General features: G+C 37.0%; 1 protein-coding gene across 1 annotated transcript; it reads right to left on the bottom strand.

Moving 5' to 3' along the window:
* Positions 1–3,957: 3,957 nt before the first annotated feature.
* LOC102828644 (olfactory receptor 11G2-like) lies at positions 3,958–6,214 on the bottom strand. The gene is made up of 2 exons (XM_006877169.1): positions 5,293–6,214; positions 3,958–4,013 (listed from the first exon to the last, which is right to left on the bottom strand). Exons 1-2 carry the CDS (start codon positions 6,209–6,211, stop codon positions 3,958–3,960), a joined length of 975 nt encoding a protein of 324 aa, XP_006877231.1. The 5' UTR covers positions 6,212–6,214.
* Between the last annotated feature and the right edge of the window lie 14,667 nt (positions 6,215–20,881).

Here is a 20,881-nt window from a genome sequence, read left to right as displayed (position 1 = left end):
GAACAATAAACAACATTCTTATCAACAGAAAAAAGATTGAAATTGTCAAGGACTTTATTCTTCTTGGATCAACTATCAGCACTCATGGAAGCAGCAGTCAAGAAATCAAATGGTGTACTGCATTAGGCAAATCTGATGCACAAGACCTTTTTAAAGTATTGAAGAGCAAAGATGTCAGCTTGAGGACTAAGGTGGGCCTGACCCAAGCCATGGTATTTTCAATAACCTCATATGCATGCAAAAGCTGGATATTGAATAACGAAGACCATAGAAGAATTGATGCTTTTGAGTTATGGTGTTGGAGGAGAATACTGAAAGTGCCGTGGGCTGCCAAAAGAACCAATAGATCTGTTTTGGAAGAAGAGCAGCCGGAGTGCTCCTTGGAGGCCAGGATGGCCAAACTTCTTCTCTCATACTTCGGACATATTGTCAGGAGAGAACAGTCACTAGAAAAGGATGTCATGCTGGGTAAGATGGAGGATCAGAGAAAAAGAGGGAGACCCCCAGTGAGATGGACTGGCAAAGTGGCAACATCAATGGGCTAAAGCGTGAACAATTGTGATGTTGGCCAAGGAACGGGCAGTGTTTTGTTCTGTTGTGGTTAGGGTCGCTATGAGTCAGTACCAACTCGATGGCACCTAACAACAACAACAAATGGGCAAAATATCGAGTGATGCAGAAATCATCAAAAGAAGATGAAAGGAATATACAGTGTCAAAAAGAGATGGCTGATGCTTAACCCTTTCAAGAGGTAGTATATGATCAAAAGCCAGTGGTGCTGAAGGAAGAAGTTCAAGCTACATTGAAAGCACTGGCAAAGAATAAGATTCTGGAAATTGATAGAATACAAATTGAAATCTTTCAACAAACTGAGGAAGCATTGGAGGCCCTCACTCATCTATGTCAAGAAATTTGAAAGAAAGCTACTTGGCCAACTGACTGGAAGAGATACATATTTGTGCCAATTCTAAACAGAGGTGACCCAACATAATGTTGAAATTATCAGACAATATCATTAATAGCACATACAAATAAAGCTTTGTTAAAGATTATTAAAACATGGCTGTAACAGTACATTGACAGGGAACTGCCAGAGGTTCAAGCTGGATTTAGACAAGGATGTGGAATGAAGGATATCATGGCTGATGTTAGATGGATGTTGGCTGATCCATCTGCAAGAAATACCAGAAAGATTTTTACCTGTGCTTTATTGACTATGAAAAGGCTTTTGACTGTACAGATCATTCCAAGCTATGTATAACATTGTGAAAAATGGGTATTCCAGAACACTTTATTATGCTCATAAGGAAGCTGTACATAGACCAAGAGGCAGTTGTTTGAAGAGAACAAGGAGACACTGAGTGGTTTAAAATCAGGAAAGCTGTTCACCCAGCCTTATTTTGGATCACCTCTCTGATATTTTTTCACCATTCTTATTCAACCTGTATGCTGAGTAAATCTGAGAAACTAGATTATAGAAGAAGAACATGGCATCAGGATTGGAGGAAGACTCATTAGCAACCTGTGGTATTCAGATGATACAACCTTGTTTTCTCAAAGTGAAGAGGACTTAAAATATTTAATGATGAAGATAAAAGACCACAGCCTTCAGTATAGGTCGCACCTCAATGTAAAGAAAACAAAAATCCTCACAATTGAGCCAATAGATAACATCATGATAAATGGGAAAAAATATTGAAGTTGTTAGACTTCATTTTGCATGAATCCACTATCAACACTCATGTAATCACCAATCAAGAAATCAAATGATGCATTGCGTTAGGTGAATCTGCTGAACAAGACCTCTTCACAGTGTTCAAGGACAAAGAAATTAGCTTGAGGACTACGGTGCACCGGACCCAAATCATGGTATTTTCAATAGCCTCATATGCATGTGAAAGTTGGGCAATGACTAAGGAAGATGCATTCAATTTTTGGTGCTGGAGAAGAATATTAAAAGTAGTATGGACTGCCAGGAGATCTGGTGGCATAGTGGTTATGAGTTGGGCTGCTAATCTGGAGGTTAGAAGTTAGAAACTACCAGTTGTTCTGCAGGAGAAAGATGAGGCTTTCTGCTCCCTTAAAGATTTACAGTCCCGGAAACCCTATACAGGGTCACTATGCATTGGAATCGACACCATGGAACATAATCCCCAATCACCACCACATAGACTGCCATAAGAACAAACAAATCTATGTTGGAAGAAGTACAGCCAGAACACACCTTACAAGCCAGGATGGCAAGACTTTGTCTCTCATACTTTGGACATTTTATTAGGAAGGACTAGTCCCTGGAGAAGGTGAAGGGTCAGTGAAAGAGAGGAGGACCCCCAACAAGATGTACTGGTGACGTGGAAATAGCAAGGAACTAAAGTGTAACAATTGTGAGGATGGTGCAGAACTGGGCAATGTATCATTCTGTTGTGCTCTAAGTTGGAACTGACTAGATGGCACTTACCAACAGCAACAAAAATGATTATCTTTTGTCATTAAAAATATTTGTGAAGACTATCTCTTTGAATCTCACAAATCAGTTGCTATGATATTCTGAATTGATGTCTCTGTCTTGAATTTAACTGGCCCAGCACACTTCTTAGAAAGCTTAATTAGGACTTTTATAAAAAAAGCAATCTAACGATACTGTTAGTTGTTAAGTGTCATTGAGTCGATTGTGACTCATAGCAACTCTGTATAGGGTTTCTGAGGAGCGGTTGGTGGATTTTTACCACTGACTTTGTAGTTCAAATCGACCTTGAGGTCCAGTGTAACACCTGGACTAAGGTAAATATGCTATTGACAGAACCTGTCCGTGGACACCCACTGTTTGCAGAGACATGTTTAAATACATTTTATTTTGGAATAAACCTGTACTTGTATGAACTGGAATCTTTGTATCATTGTTGTAGAATAAATTTCTGTGTGGGTAATTCTAAGTCATGATGATCTGTGGTCACTTATTCTATGAGCACAGACATTTTGTATATTATGGTGTACTTGTTAATAGATGGTAGTGGTTATGTTCTGTGAAGCTGGTTCGGATACAGAAAACTTATATAACGTTTCTGAGGCTGTAAATCTTTATTGGAGCAGCAAAACCTCATCTTTCTCCTGCAGAACCACTGGTAGTTTTGAACTGCTGACCATGAGATTAGCAGCCCAACTCATAACCACTACCCTACTAGAGTTCCTTTATTAATAGATTATAATTAAATGATTATAATGTATGCATTTGTCAGAACTTGCCATGTTTTATCACACTTCAAAACTCTTGGCTATTATTTGCTCTGTTTTCCCACAAAAACTATGATTATAATTTTACATATAATTTTTCTATAGCACATTTCACTCCATTTTCCACTGGCTTATTGGCCCCACAAGGAAAGGAAATGTGTTTGCTCACTTATGTAGATGAGTCCACCTTTGGCTCACTGCCTAGCATTATGAATGTGCCTAAGTTTTTTAATGACTATGTATTAATGGAAGATGGTGAAACAATGATTAAAAATAGCCAGTTTTTATTTTTCGTATTTCTATTTACTCCCACATGTTCCCAGAAGAGGAAGCCATTTTCTACTTGATCCCAACAGAACAAAAGCGTTTGGTGAGATGACACCAACGGGTTGTCAAATTTCTTCTTCATTTTCTGTCAATTATCAGCCTTCTTTGTAGTTTTCTAGTTATTCAAGTAATTATGAGGAAATATTTCTGAGACCTAAATTCACAGTAAAATAGTCTTTTAAAGATTATTTCTAAAAACTTGGTGAGTTAAGCAATTCATGCAAGTGGAAAGATAATTTTAAAAATATAAAGGCTTATACATTGAATATAAATCTTCTCTTTTTGTCCTCAGACACCCGATTCTCTTTTCTTCAAGAAATCATTGTTACCAGTTTCTTCATTCCCCATGAAATATATCATGTATTTATAAATATAAATATATACATATCTGTATAAGTTTTATTCACATGAAATATAACCAAAGATCTGACTCTCTTTCAACTTGCTTTTCATATAACAATATATCTTGAAGATAGTTTCAGATAAGTAGTCATGTACTATACTCTCAATTTTAAAATTCATGGAATATTCCATTCAATAGAATGCCATAATCTAGTCTTGAATTAATGGCAGTTTAGAGTATTCCAATCTCTTGATATTAGAAGCAGCTATAGTGAATATTCTTGTACATATGTTATTTTTTCATGTGTGACTGTATCAGTCAAATAAATATCTAAAATTGGAATGAATTGTTAGGTCTTAGAGATTGCCCTCTAAGCTTTCATAGTTACTGGAAAATGTCCTTTGTGGATGTTGTACTAGTTTATTCTCTACTAGGAGTCCTGGTGGAATCATGGTGTGGTACTGTAGGTTAATGCGCTGGTCTGTAAACTCTGTCTGAATTAGTCTGCAAAGTCTGTTTGAATCACAGTGTCTGCATTTCAAGCTCACCAGCTGCTTCTTGGAAACCCTAATCAGAGTCACTGTGGGTCAGAACCACCTCAATAGAACTTAACAACAACAACAGGAGTCTTGATATGGTGATATAGGATAAGTACTGCACTGCAAAGTTGGTTTGAACTGCAAGGTCAGAGGTTCCAACTAACCAGCCACTCCTCGGAAACCCTAGAAGGGTCACTATGAGTTGGAACTGACTCAACAGCACTCAACAATGAGAGCAATGGATAAAACTACCATTTCCCCCCCAGCTTTGTGTTTTAGCATTTTCAATTTGAAAGAATAAAAGAGGTATATTTATCACAGTTTTATTTGTGCTTCCTAATAGAATGTCTTTTCATATGCTTAAAAACCTTCATTTTTTATTTTTTAAAGATATTTGGTATTTTTCTGTAGTGTTCATGGTTTTTAATCTTACTGATCTCAAGATGATTCTATTTAATTAATACATTATTAACCTTTTGTCAATGATAACTGATGAAAACATGCAGTGTTTTGGAGGAAAGCTTAATTAGAAAAGTAAAGAAAATTTGATGATGATCAAAGTCAAAGTTTGTAATAAAAATTTTTGGTTTTGCCTAAGGTTATGACAATGTAAAACATAAAATTGTACAATATATAGCTCTATTACTTGTAAAATTAATGAGTTGGAGTATGTCCTTGAGAACTTTGTAGCCCAATAGATACTAGGAAATATAAAAAACTCCATGGTATATAACATTTAAAAATATAAATAAATTTTTGAATGATAGCAATTTGTTTTCTTTTTAACCAAGAAGCATTAACAAAGTCTCTGTCCCAATGTTCTCTTCACTAAGACTCAATTTTATGTTCCCAGTAATTTCTTCATTGCATGTTTCATATCTTTGTTTCTCAGACTGTATATCACAGGGTTTATGAGTGGAGTCACAACAGAGTAAAACAGGGTCACAATCTTCTGCATTCCAGCTTCATGCTCTGATGTTGGACTCACATACATGACCATCACTGAACCATAGAAAAGTGAAACCACAGCCAGATGGGATCCACAGGTAGAGAAAGCTTTTCTTCGTCCAGCTGCTGAAGGAACTTTCAACACAGCTCTCAGGACCAGTGTATACGATGCCATGATGAAGAGAAAGGGAATAAATAAAAGTAGAGAACTTAAGGTAGAACTAGTCAACTCTATTACAGGGTCTCTGGTACAAGTGAGGGCTAACAGAGGACCTGGGTCACACAAGAAGTGATCTATAATCTTAGTTCCACAGAAGGACATCTGAGAAATGATGATGATAGGAATTAGGAACCAAAGGAAACCAAGTATCCAACAGCTGGCCACAAGATTGGTGCAGAGATGTCCAGTCATAATGGTTGGGTAGTGTAGAGGCCGACAGATAGCAAGATATCGATCAAATGCCATAACTGCTAAGAAAAAACATTCTGTAGAACCCAGGGAGAAGAAGAAATAGAACTGCAGAAAGCACCCAGAGAAAGAGATAACCTTGGTCTCAGAAAGGAAGTTGGCCAACATGTTGGGGACAGTAGAGGTGACATACCAGATCTCTAGGAAGGAGAAGTTGGCGAGCAGGATGTACATTGGGGTGTGGAGTCTTTGATCCCAGCGCACAGCACAGATGATAGAACCATTTCCCATGAGGGTCAGGAGGTAGACAATAGAGAAGAGCACAAAGAGGAGGACCTGACCCTCCCTGGCACAAGGGAAGCCCAAGAGGATGAAGCCAGTGATAGAGTTGTTGGGGGTGTTGAAGATTTTCATGTGCTTGTGAGTTAGCTGCAAAAAGACCAGCAAATACTGAATTACAGTGATGATATATGAAGATTCAAATATGTATTTAAATCATCCAAGGAGATATGAATAATTGAATTTTCGCTGACTACAAGCTTTAAAATTCCAATTGCTACTCACTTAAGTAGGATATAGTACATTGTCTTGGTGGATTCTATTAGCAAATTCAGCCAAATATTCGTATCAGTTGAATACTATGGCTACAGCAAATTCACCCACAGTCAGGGTATTTTGCAAGACAAAGTAATCACTATGCTGTCATCTCAAAATACTTTTAGCGCCTTGTGTTGTTTAGTTCACGTTGAAGAACTTTCTTTTTTACTGGTTTAGTCTACTACATCTCTTTCCCTTATATGTAATTCATCAACAAGAGTTATTCTGTTTTCAAAATATGACTCATATCCATTCACCTGTCTCCATTGTCATCCTTCAATTTAATCTGTCATTCTTCCCCCCCCTGAACTTCTGAATTAGCATCCTAGCTGAACGCTCTGCTTCCACTTTTGCCCCTCTGCAATCTATCTTCCAAGCAGCAACAGTGTATGCTTTACTGGAAAGCAGCTAGACCTTTGAGTAAAACCATTCACTAATGAAAGTTCTGTAAAACTACTCTAGAAAACAGGAAAAATACAAAATTATTCTGGGTGTATTATCACTATCTTATGCTGAACCTAACAACTTGAACCAGACTGTATTGTTGCCCACTTTTTATTACGTGGCTCTTCCAGACAGAAAGAAGCAATAATGTTCACCTGCCACAGGTCTGAGCTGGAGTTGTCAAAAAAGGGGCTAATAGAGCCACCGTCAATCAGCGTCAGAGGAAGTAGTGATTATGGGTATAACTATGTTTATGTTAAAGGAGCTCTGGTAACATAGTGGTTATGAATCGGGCTGCGATCCACAAGGTCAGCAGTTCGAAACTACCAGCAGTTCCGCAGGAGAAAGATGAGGCATTCTGTTCCCATAAAGATTTACAGCCTCAGAAACCCTGTACAGGGTCTCTATGCGTCGGAACCAGCATGTTCATGTTGGTTTTTATATGGTTAGGTTGCTTGGATCCAGTCGATTAACAACCACCACCACAATGCCATTGTTTTGTTTACTAATTACATTAATCAATCCAGAAAGGTTAGGATACACTGTGTCTAGGTGAGCCAGTTCCTGTGCCATACACAATGTGAGAGAAAGAACTGACACACACACAAATTTCCAGGGTTGCAAATCTTTATCAAACTATACTGCCACATCTTTCTACTATGTGGCAGCAGGTGGGTTCAAACTGTTTACAAGTTAGCAGACAAGTACTTCCTATATCACCAGGGTATAGAAAATGCATGAGTCCTGGTGTGGTGTTGTAAGATAATCACTGGATCACAATGTTGATTTGAACCTCAAGATTGGCGGTTCAAATCTCACCAGCTGCTCCTCGGAAACCCTATGCAAGGTTGCTATGAGTGAGAAGTGACTGGATGGCACTTAATAACAAGAAGATGTTTTCTTAGCTACCAAATGGGCATAATTATGCCTTCTTCTAAAATCTGTTGTGAAGATTGCTGAGGATATAATGGCAGTGGAAGCCAGGGCTTGATTAGAAAGAGGGTAGGAATTGTTCATATTAGTTGAATGTTTATGGCGGCAGCAAATTCAACCACAGCAGTGCATAAAGGGTGGTATATTCTGAAACTATATTGTAATATAGCGTCTGCGCAGTACACCACTGTATTACCTGGGTCAGGAAATGGAATCCCAAACTGAAGCTTCTCAGACAACCTCCTTATTATTTTCTTGGAGAGAAGATACCATCTTCTTGACAATTACCAGAGAGGAACAAAGGGGTAAATACAGTTGTGATGAAGATTCTTGATTGCTTGAAGGATGGAAAGGTTATAAGCAAAGACTGCCAGGGAGTAAGCCCTGTGTTTCCTGGTTCTTGAGGATCCATTTACTGCTTCTAAAAGGAGAACAGTGTCAGGAGACAGCTCCATGCTCATTACTCACTTCCCTTGGGGGCCTGTCTTCATTTCAGTTTTGTTTTTGTTTTAACCTCTGAAAGTTGAAATAATATATTTTCTTCACGTCAAAATTCTAAGAAACCCAACCAAACCAAACCAAACTCACTGCCATTGAGTCAATTCTGACCATATTTCTAATAAAAAAAACAAAAAACAAATCTAACCCACTGTCACTGTGTTGAAGCTGACTCATAGTGACCCTGTATAAGGTTGCCAAGAAGCAGATGATGGGTTTGAACTGCCAACCTTGCAGTTAGCAGTCCAGTACTTATCCTATAGTGCCACATCAGGACTCCTTATACTTCTAATGTTGGTGCTGTTTTTAATGACCATTGAGTCAGTTCTGACCCATAACTACCCTGCATAGGGTTTCTGAGGAGTGAATTGTGAGGTTGAACTGCCAACCATGTGGTTCAAACTGACTTTGCAGTCCAACACATTAACCCACAGCACCATACTTCTAATGGTTGCATGAAATATCAAAAATTGATTTATTGATTCTTTGATTAATTTTTCAGCAAGTAATTCAACGTCAAAGTTCCCTTATATTATCTTTCATATGGTCAATGAAAAATCTTAAAAACTTGGAGGAAAAAAACAAGAGCATCCCCTGACATCTGGAACTGATCTGTCATTCACAGCTAGACCTTAATGTTATTACAAGCTAGTCTCACCACAGCTACACCGTATTATTCTCCTATTGAACATAAACAGTCTCACAGAAAATCAGCCTCAGTCATTGCTACTCTGAGACCATGACAAAATTAGACAAAACAAGCCACTTCATGGTTTTGTCTAAGCACAGACAAAAACAAGGTCATTGTGCCACCCATAAAATACCAAAATCCTCTTCTCATGGTTACAATGAGTGCCACGTTTTAAAAACTAATTGCAACTTCATTATCATTCTACTTTGCCATCTCAATAGGTAAGATTTTTTGAGATACCCAATCATAGAATTGTCCCTCTTTCTGACAGCATTCAACCTGGAACAAACCTCTTCTTCCTTAGCTGCTGTTACTTGCTGTGGGGTTAAAGCAGACTCTTGGTGACCCTGTGTGTGCAGAGTAGAACTTCTCTGTAGGAGTTTTAAGGCTGTGATCTTTTAGAAGTAGATTACTAGACTTTCCTCTGAGGCATCTCCAGGTGAGTTCGAACTTCTAGTCAAGCATTTATGCCATCTAGGGATCCATTGTTTCCTTAAATCCCTTTCTCAAAGCACTCAACCAAAGCCCAAATTCTATACTAGATTCTTTCCATGGTTCCTCCCAGGTATGTTCTTTTCTTAATCACAATGAGTTATAAACCAAACTTGGTCATCTAAAGGTGTTTAAGTGGTCTTTGCTAAAGGGCATTAACAAACAGACTACAGTGGCGGGCAAATCTGAAGCTTTTTGGTGAGACTTTGCTTTACTTAGATATTTCCAAGATGACAGTGACCTCTAGGGAGCACTTTCCATGTCCAAGGATGTTCTTGGCTAAGGCCAGTCAGTGTGGGGTCATTCTGCGAGGGCTCTCTCACCAGTTTCAACTCTAAGGTTTACTCATTCTTAACAGAAGAGCAGGTCTTTTAGCACAACTGATTTTCTTTCCCACCACCCTGCCTGATGTCACAGTTTTCATCTTTTGATGAAAGCTGATTAGTTCAGCTTACTTCCCTATTTGGGCACCATTAACATTTCTGTATACAGCATAAAAATCAAAGTCCTGGACTTGGAAAATGAGACTCTGTACAATGTAGACTTAGTCACCTTTCTTCTCCATTTTCTTTCAGACATCTTACTTAGGCACACAGTGGGAACTCAAAAAACATATGATGAAGGAGTAATTTAATTCTTTGGAAAGTGTAAAAGAACACCCAGTGTGAACGTGCAATGAGAGTCAATCCAAATGGAGAAAGTGACCTGGGAAAACAGGTGTTAAGCGTTGACAGGTTAACAGTGTTCAGGAGTAACTGTGCTATTCTTTGGCATTTTATCTGTTCCTTTGTATCATCTCTGAGATTACCCTGAGAGTGCATTTCATTTTTTTAAACAGGTTACTGGAGGTATAATTAATAAACAATAACCTGTATGCACTTTAAGTATTTGTCTTGATATTTTTTCGATTATAAATGAAGATAAGTAAAAAAAGAAAAAAAAAAAATATAGCTCCTAGGGCTATATGCGTGGATTTATTCTAAACAAAACATATTTAAACATGTCTCTGTGATCAGTGGATGGCTCAAGATAAGTTCTCTCAGTTATGCACTTGTTTTAGTCTTAATAAGGTGCCTTCAAAACCAGTGAAGACTTCCTCGGGAATCTCCTGGACCAGTAGAATTCTAAGGAAAGAAGTCAGCTCAGAATGTTACGGTGACTTAGAAAAAAAAAAAAATTTCCAAAGAGGTAATCTTGATAGATTTTTCTTGAAATACACAGATGGGCGTGAGGGCTTATTATGAGGAAGTTGTAAGAAAATCGAAAACTGTGCTGGTGAACAAAGCAAGAGAGGTTGTGCTGAGGAATCTTTTTCCCATCACGACAGTGCGTCTTTTAATTCTTCCAGAGGAGCAAAGGCTGATCTATGAAAATTTCATTGGGAAACCTTATCCTATCCACCCTACAGTCCAGATCTTGCCCTTTCAGGCTTCCTTTTGTTCCCCAAACTCAAAGAATGTTGAAAAGGAACATGATTTTAATCCTGCAAGGATGCCAAAACTGAAGTTTTAATTTGCAAATTGAAGAGCCCAGAATTCTTTGGGGGAAGGATTTGCTGTTGTTGTTATGTGCTGTTGAGTTGATTCTGACTCATATCGAGTCTGTATATGGCATCCAAGGAGTGGTTGGTGGGTTTGAACCACTGACCTTGCAGCTCAAACTGACCTACCTTAAAGTCCAGCACATTATCCTGCAGCACCACACCAGGAGTCTGGGCAAAGGGCTAGAGAGTTGGAAACACTGCCTGCAGGTGTACATATCTAGATGGAGGATATGTTGAGAACCTATAGGTTCAGACTTTCTGCTCCTGCAAAGATTTAAAGCCTTGGGAATGTTATGAGTTGGAACTGACTCAATGGCACTTAACAACAACAAATGTTTCTATGATTTTGTAGCAATGCTTTTTTGACTTACCTTCATCCATAGCTGTGAAACCATCACCGTGATCTAGAGAGTGAACATAATCATGACCCTGAAGTTTCCTTGTGCTCCTTATTTATCCCTTTCTCCTCTCTGCTTTTGTCTCCACTCCCTAGACAATTGCACATTCACTATATTTTCTACTGTTTTATATAATTGGAATGATACAGTATGCGCACATTTTTTTCTGACTTCTTTCACTCAGCACATTTACTTATAGATTCATACATACACCATATATCAATGGTTTATTCCTTATATGAATTTTCAAATTAATATTGAATTCATATGCATGCCTATTTCAAAATGTGTTTATACATCCACTTGTTAGTGGATATTTGAGTTATTTTCATTCTGATTATTATAAATAAGCCTGCCATGAACATTTGTGTACAAGTTTTTGTATGATAGATGCTTATTTCCCCTTGTGTTAACACCTAGGAGGAAAATGTACCATATGGAAGGTGCAGCATTAACTTTTTGAGAAACTGTCTAATTGTTTTCCAAAAATTTGTACTGTTTTGCATTCCTTACTAGCAATATATGAGAGCTCCAGTTCCTTTATATGCTCTCCAACACTTGGTATGGTTGGTCTTTAAATTTTATTCACTATGATAAGTGTGAAGTGGTGTTTTGTGTTTAGAATGTGTATTTTTCTAATGACCAATGATGTGGAACATATTTTACTTTGCTTATTTTCTATCTGTATATCTTCAGGTGAAATGTCTGTTCAAATATTTTTCTCTTTACCATGTGGGAGACCTGGGTTCGATTCTGGTCAGTGCACCTCAAGTGCAGCTTCAGTGGAGGTGTGTGTGTATGTGCTTTAAAAATTAGATTTTAATGAGTCTTTCAGACTTCTAAAGTCAAGATGAGAGGCCTGGTTGTCTGTTTCTAAACATCAGTCAATGAAAGCCCTGTGGATACTGAAGGTCTGATCTTTAACCAATTATGGGAATGGTGCAGGACTGGGCAGCATTTGGTTCTGTTGTGCATGGGGTCATCATGACTTGGGGAACCAACTCAATGGCAGCTAACAAAACAACAACAACATGGAGTCACTAAAATCTTATACTTCCCTTGAGGAACCTACTTGTTCTCTTCTCACAGATAATGTGCTAAGTCCTACCCCTAACCTGCCTAGCCCTGTGTAACCCTGCAAATTCCACAACTTGCCCAATGAACCTATCCTTAAGGTATAAGAGATATTGTCACAGGATGTTGAAACATACATCTCATTTATAGTCTATAATTAACGTGTTTTCCTTTTTGGTAGCTTGTTTCTTGTGAACACTGTTTCCTCTCAGAAAACAATTCCACTACATCATACATGTATGATGTATATTCATACATCATAACCAGATGGCCCTGCTGAGCATGAGCAGAAAGACCCGTTACAGCCTAAGTTGATTGTGGAGCAAAAGAATTTGGTCAAGGAACAAAAAGGTCAATAGAAAGACATCATCAGACCAACTTAGTCAACATTTAAAACTGAAAAGTCCAACAGGCCACTTCCATACATTGGGGCACTGTAACCCTGCCCCAATGTATATTCATGAACAATTCTCAGAAATCTGTTACATATTCATAATACTCCTAATACCTGGTGTACATGTATAAAACTGAAAAGTCCCTTTGTTTGGGGACTTGCCTAGTGACTCTGATCCCAGCTTGATCCTCACTTGATCAACCAAAGTAAAGCTTTCCTCTCTCACTTTCACCCAATTTTTTTTTTTTTTTTTAAATCTTTCAATCTCATGGAGTGAGACCTGGGTTAGTAACAATGAAAATCATATGCAAACGTTTCCCTCTTTCTTCATTTTACTTGAAAGAAAGTTCAGGATAAATCCAGGGACTTGACTTTAATAACAACACAAATCTTCTAGTTCAGAAATTTTCATTTTATTTTTTTCTTTGAAGATTAATGTTTTTCATTCTCTCTCTCCATCTTTCTTCTTTGGCATTTTTTGGCTGGTTACATCAAATTCTTTACACAACAAAGTGAAATGTCATAAAAGAAATAAAGGCATAAATCAATAAACACATCAGTTCCAAGTTAAGAATAGTTTATGAAGGTGGTGAGATTCCTCCCCACCCCCCTTTTATATGTAGTCTTTAACAAGCTCTCTCAAAAGTTCAGGTCAAATCCTAACTCTTTACTGTGTTTTGGAGGTTTTAGATCATCTGATTCTGCCTAACTCTCCAGCCTCATCATATACCATTTTCCTCTGTATAGTCCAAACCAACTTTTCCTATTCTTTAAACATGGTGTGGTGCTGTAGGATAAGCATTGGACTGCAAACCACAAGGTCAGAATTCAAATCCATGAACTGCTCCTCGGAAATTCTGTACAGGGTCACTATGAGTCTGAACTGACTCAACGACACTTAACAACAACAACATTCTTTAAAAAACCCCAAATATATACCTGTATTTACTTGAAACTTGCTTCCTCTAGATCTCTGCATTGTTTCTTCTCTTTGAAATACTACGTCCTCAGAAAGTGATTCCCTGACCGTACTATCTATTTCCCATTTTATTCCAATATTTTCTGTATTAATACTCTCTTTTATTCCTTTATCACACTTATGACTGCTGAAATTATAGATCTATGTGTTTAACTTCTTGTTACATGTATCTTTTACGAGAATGTAAACTTCACAAAGGTAGGTACTTGGTCTTGACAATAAAAGCTTATTGAATGAATAAAATTAATTTTGAAATGCATCAATCCCAGATGCCAACAGCTCAATTTGCTTTTGACCAAATTGATCACATCACCTGGAAATGCTATCAGTCTTCAGAATCGACTTTCCCCACCCCCACCCTCTCCCAATATGTTAGTATCACTCTGACTTTCTCCCTGCTGTGTGTTGATCTTAAACTTCCTTCCTTTGAAATTATTGAATGTGTAAGAAACTGACTCTAAGGCACTAAGCAATAGCAACAACATTGCAAGCGAATCTTTTTAAAAATGTAATTCTATTTTAGATATATTAATCATCTTTCATTGATAGGAAAAGGCAAGAAGAATGTAATCTTATTTTATAAATGGAGATCTTAAAAGGTAAATAAGGAAAAAAAAAAAAAAAGCAAAAGCAAAGTATATCATGGGTGCTTTAGCCATCATGTTCACTGTAACATCTTTCTTTTTGTCCTCCCATTTTAGAGCAGAACTAAAATGAGATTTTTATATTTCTCCTCTATGACATTCTTAAGGAGCTCTGGTAATATAATAGGTTGCGAGTTGGGCTGCTAACCATAAGGTCAGCAGTCTGACTCTACCAGCAATTCCATGGGAGAAAGATGAGACTTTCTGCTCCCATAAAGATTTATAGTCTCGGAAACCCTATACAATGTTTCTCTGACTCAGGACTGACTCAACAGCACACCACCACCACCATGACATTCTTATTTAATATAGTGGCTCGAAAGGACTAGTTTGTGGGCTGATGCTGGCTAAAGTGCATCAGAAACACCTGGTGGCATTAAAATAAAGATTTTTAGAGTCCATTTAGAGATTCTGTTTCAGGAGACTTGAAGAAAGGTACAGTAATTATGAAACGGGCTTGTCAGTAAGTGCTTTAGGTTATTATTAGTAATTTGGGCTCAAATTAAATAAAAAATTTGGCTCAGTTATGGTTTATTGAGTAGCATTAACTTTCTTTTATCTGAGGAACAATGATGTGAATACATTTTTCCTTTGCTTGGAGTATGTGAAGGAGCCCAGGTAGCGTAATGAATTATGTGCTGGGCTGCTAATAGCAAGGTCAGCAGCTCACATTTTCCAGCTGTCCATGGGAGAAAGTTGAGGCTTTCTGCTCCCATAAAGATTTACAGCCTTGAGGAAGCAGCAAGATGGTGGCCTAGGCAGAAAGGCTACATACAGACCCTCTATAACAAAGCTACAAAAACAAAAACAAAAAACAGAAAACAAATGAAACAGATGCAGATGATAGTCCTGGAATCCTGAACTTCAGATGAAAAGGAAAAGAAATGGATTGAATGCTTACTAGGAAGGAAAACTGAACAGATGCTTCAAAAAAGGAGGCAGATTATGACCTGTGCTGGCCAACTGATGTGGCCAAAACACACACTCAATTAAGTATTAAGGCCACAGATAAAAACTAAACATGTCCAAGAAGCAAAAGCAGATGACCATATGAGTACATGTCCAGAAATAAGATAAAATATCTGAGACAAATGACCTAGAGGTAGACCTGGAATACATTCTGGAAGGTAGGCAGGCTTTGGAAATGTCTGAGAAGGAATTCAGAAAAGTGATTATAAAATGTTTTAAAATACTTTACAATGGAGTTGAGAAAAATAAGGAACAAGTCAGGAAAGCACTAGAGAAACAATCAAAGAAGATAGATACAGCATTGGAAACAATTCAAAGCCTACAGAAAGAGGTCTAAATGATAAATAATAGAATATCAGAAATAGACAATACTCTGAAAGGGCAAGGAGTAGATTAGAAGAGATGGAAGGCAGAACTAGTGAGCTGGAAGACCAATCTCTTAATACCACTAAGATAGAACAGCAAACAGAAAAAAGGATTAAAAAATCTTGAGAAGGTCTAAGATTCATGTTGGACAACATGAAGAGGAATAACTTAAAATTATCGGCATTCGAAACCAGAAGAATCACACAAGTCCACCCAGGAAATAGTTGAAGAACTGATGGAAGAAAATTTCTCTAACATCCTGAAAAGTGAAAAGATAAACATTCATGAAACTCAACGAACCCCAGAAAGGATAGACCCCAAAAGAAAATCACCAAGACATATCATAATCAAGCTCTCCAAAATCAAAGATAAGGAGACACTCTTGAAAGCAGCTAGGGAAAACAGAAGTGTTACATACAAAGGCAAGCAAGTCAGATTGAGCTCAGATCTCTCAGCAGAAACCATGCAAGCAAGAAGCCAATGGGGAGACATATATAAAATCCTGAAAGAAAACAAAAACTTTCAACCAAGAATCCTTTATCCAGTAAAGCTACCAATCAAATATGATGGTGCAATAAAAACATTCCAGGATAAATAGAAGGTAAGTGATTTTTTCCAAAGCCAACCTTGCACTACAAAACATCCTAAAGGGAGTGCTGTAGACTGAGAACCAAGAAGAACAGATAACAACCAGAGATTGACATATGTGGCAGCACCTCCCAGAACTAAATTGACAGCAGGAAGAGTCAAAAACAGAACAAAACCATGAGAACAAACTCGGAGAATCTGGGAGGTCAGTCTATGATCAAAACAATTGCAATGCAAAAGAAAAATCATATACTCAGAAAAATTGTCCCTCAAATATGACAGCAAAATTAGAACATTTCCAGATACATAGAAACTAAAAGAATTTGTAAAAACTAGGCAAACTTTACAGAAAATACTAAAGGGAGTCCTTTGGACTGAGAACCCACAACAGACTGACATATACAGCAACACGATCCAGAATTCAATCCAGATATAGAAATATCCAAAGTAAAACAAGTCTACAAGACAGAAAATAGGGAACTAGAAATATCAATTTGTAATAAAGATATCTGCAAAACAAAAAGAGGGAAAAGTGTAGTTACAGAACTTCCAAGTGGTCAGGAAGTCAAATAGATTTTAAGATAAAATAGACTGTGTTAAACTGGGTAAGAAATTAATAAATTGCAGGGTAACCTCAAAGAAAATTAATACACCTTTACATCAAATCAAAGAATAGAAATCATGAAGATTTACTAAACATTAAAACAACAACAATGAAGAAATTGACAAGAAAACATACAAAAAAATGAACTTGCACAGAAAATTGTGTGGGAGAAAACCCTAGCAGCACCACCAAAAAACACACAACAAAATGATTCAATCAATTCATACTTATTGATAATTACACTAAACATCAATGGATTAAAAGCACCAGTCAAAAGACAGAAAGTAGCAGAATGGATAAATAAGCAGGATCCTTATTGTTGTCTACAAGATATACACTAATACACAAAGACAAAATAGATTAAAAAGCAAAAGATGGAGCAAAAGCACAAGTTAATAACAATCAGAAATGAGTAGGAGCAATACCGATTTCTGATAAAATAGACTTAAAGGCAAAAGCAAGCACAAGAGACAAAGAAGGACACTATCTCATAATTAAAGGATCAATTGAACAAAAGGACATAACCACAGTAAATATATATACTTATAGTGAAAGAGCCTCAAAATACATATATTTAATACTAATAGAGTTCAAGAAAGAAACAGACAACTCTACAATAATAGTAGGAGATTTAACTATACTACTTTCAATGAAGGACATAAAAACTAGAAAGAAATTCAACAGACAGAGAAGAACTAAACTATACAATCGACCAACTTGAACTCATAGATTTGTACAGAGCACTCAACCCAACAACAGCACGATACACATTCTTTTGCAGTGCACATGGAACGTTCTCCAGAATAGATCATGTTAGGTCACAAAGCAAACCTCAATAAATTTAAAAGCATCAAAATATTCTGAAGCATCTATTCAGATCATAATATTATAAAGTGAGAAATCAACAATAGAAAGATCAAGAAAAACATCTAATACATGGAAATTGAATAATACCCTGCTTAAAAACTACTGGATAATAGAACAAATAAAAAATGAAATTAAAAAAATTTCCTTGAATCAAATGCGAATGAAAACACAACTTACCTTTGGGGCACAGCAAAAGCTGTGCTTAAATAGCACTTTATAGCAACAAATGTGCAACATTGCCAACAATTAGAAAAAGAGCTGCAAAGTAAGCCTATAGCCATCAGAATAAAAGGAATAAAAAAGATTAGAGAAGAAATAAATAAATTAGAAAACAGAAAAACACTAGAAAAAAATCAATCAACAAGATAAGAAGTTGGTTCTTTGAAGGGATTAATAAAATTGGCAAGTCATTAGCAAATCTAACAATAGAAAAAAGGAAAAGATGCAAATAAGCACATAATAAATGATATGGGTGGCATCACAAAAGAATCAATGGAAATAGAAAAGGCAATAACAGAATACTATGGAGAACTGTATTCCAACAAATTTGAAAATCTGGAAGAAATGGATAATTTTTTAGAAAAACATGACCGACTGGAACTAACAAGGAATGGAATAGAAAACTTGAATATACCTATCTTGAAGTATGGCAATTCCTCAGAAATTTGGCAATAGAAATGCTGTATTACTCAGCAGTGCCTCTACTTGGTATATAGCCACAAGGAAAAAGAGCCAAGATATGAGTAGATGTATGCACACCAGTGTTCACTGGAGCACTATTCACAATAGCAAATAGATGAAGACAGCCTAAATGCCCATCAATGGAAGAATGAATAAACATTCTTTGGTACATACACACAATGGAATACTACGCAATGGTGAAAAAATTATGATGAATCTGCAAAACACCACATAAGAGGGATGGACGTGGATAATATTTGTTGTTGTAATGTGCTGTGGAGTGGGTTCTGAATCATAGGGACCCTGCACAGGGTTTCTGAGGCTGTAAGTCTTTACGGAAGCAGAAAGCCTCATCTTTCTCCTGTGGAACAACTGGTAGTTTCGAACTGCTGACCCTGAGGTTAGCAGACTGATTCGTAACCACTACACTATCAGAGCTCCTTTGGAGAACATTATGCTGAGTGAAATTAATCAATCACAAAAAGACAAATATTATATTATATCACTATTTTAAAAACTTAGGAAAAGGTTTTTATGCTAAAAGGCCATTCTTTGATGGTTACCAGGGTGAGATGGAAGCGAGAGTAATTTACTGACTAGAAGTTAAGACACATGTTAATTTGGGTGATGGGAAGGGTCATATATACTAAGAGGGAGGTTGGCAGAAGAATTATGAAGATAGGTGAAGACAGAGGAAGCATATAAGTGCTAAAGAGGATAGAAGTAAAGAGTGTTATATACAAAGCCATACTTGTTTGGAGTGGAGTGGAGTCCTGGTGTGGCACTGTGGGATAATGTGCTGGGCTGCAAATTCAGTTTAAATCACAAGGTGGGTGATTTAAGCTCACCAGCCACTCCTCGGAGACCCTATACAGGGTCGCTATGGATTGGAACCGACTTGATGGCACTTAACAACAACAACTTGTTTGATGAATTTCACACTGAAGAAGTTGGTAGAATTATTCTATTTCATCGTCTCTGGCTTTATTAGTTGGTGTGTAAATTTGAATAATAGTTCTATTAACTGATCTGTCTTGCAGGCATATGGATATTATTATATCACAGACAACATTGTACTTTAAGATAGATTTTGAAATTTTCTTTTTGATGATGAATACAACACCATTCCTTTTCAATTTGTCATTCCCAACATAGTAAAATATATGATTGTCAGATTCAAGATGGCTAAAGCCAGTTCATTTCAGCTCATTAATGCCTAGAATATCTATATTTATGTATTCCATTGCAGTTTTGACAACCTCCAAATTTTCTAGACTCATACTTTGTACACCCCATATTCCGATTATTAATGAATGTTTGCAGTTGTTTCTCCTCATTTTGAGTTTTGCTCCTTGAGCAAATGAAGGTTCTGAAAGCTTTACTCCATTTTTGTCATCATGGTCAACTCTGTTAAGGAGGCGGCTTTCATTTTGATTGCTTTCCAACCTGGGGGGCTCATCTTTAGGCACTATATCTGACAATACAATAATATTTTCATTTTCTAGTACTATATTTGACAATATTCTGCTATTCATAAGATTTTCAGTGTCTAAACTTTCAGAGGTAATCCGCCTCTCCTTTTTCCTAGTCTGTCTTAGTCTGGATGCTCAGCTGAAACTTTTCCACCAGGGATGACCCTGCTGATACTTAAAATATTTGTGATGTAGCTTCCAGTATCACAGCAACACACAAACCACCACAGTTTGGCAAACTGACAGACAAGCAGTGCAATCAGGATGTATTGACAACTACTGATGATTGGAATGTGAAGGTTGGAAACAAAATATAAGACCTTAGTGATAGAAATGATGCTGAATTTTGCAAGACCAATGACTTATTCCTCACAAAAACTTTTTTTTTTTTTTTTTTTAAAACACACAGAGACCTCACCAAATGAATACACAGAAATCAAACTGACTACATCTATGGGGAGAGATGGTGGAAAAATTCAATATCATCAGCCAAAACAGGGTCAGGGGCAGACTGGGGAACAGACCATCAATTGCTCCATATGCAAGTTCAGGTTGAAGCTGAAGAAAATCAAAATAAGTCTACTGGAGTAAAAATATGACCTTAGACATATCCCACCTGAATTTAGAGATCATATCAAGAATAGATGTAATGCATTAGATATTAATGATGGAAGACCAGAAGAGTTGTGAGAAGACATCAAAAATACCATACAGAAAGAATGCAGAAGGCCATTAAGAAGCAAGAAAGAAGGATAATGAAACGCAGATGGGTCACTTGTGATACAATAGTCAATAATTGTTATCAGGACTGTAAAGGTAGACGTTTTATAGCAAGGAAGGGAGTGATTAA

Source organism: Chrysochloris asiatica, unplaced genomic scaffold (assembly GCF_000296735.1).
Source record: "Chrysochloris asiatica unplaced genomic scaffold, ChrAsi1.0 scaffold00444, whole genome shotgun sequence".
NCBI lineage: Eukaryota > Metazoa > Chordata > Mammalia > Afrosoricida > Chrysochloridae > Chrysochloris > Chrysochloris asiatica.
This window is presented reverse-complemented; position numbering and strand designations above follow the sequence as displayed.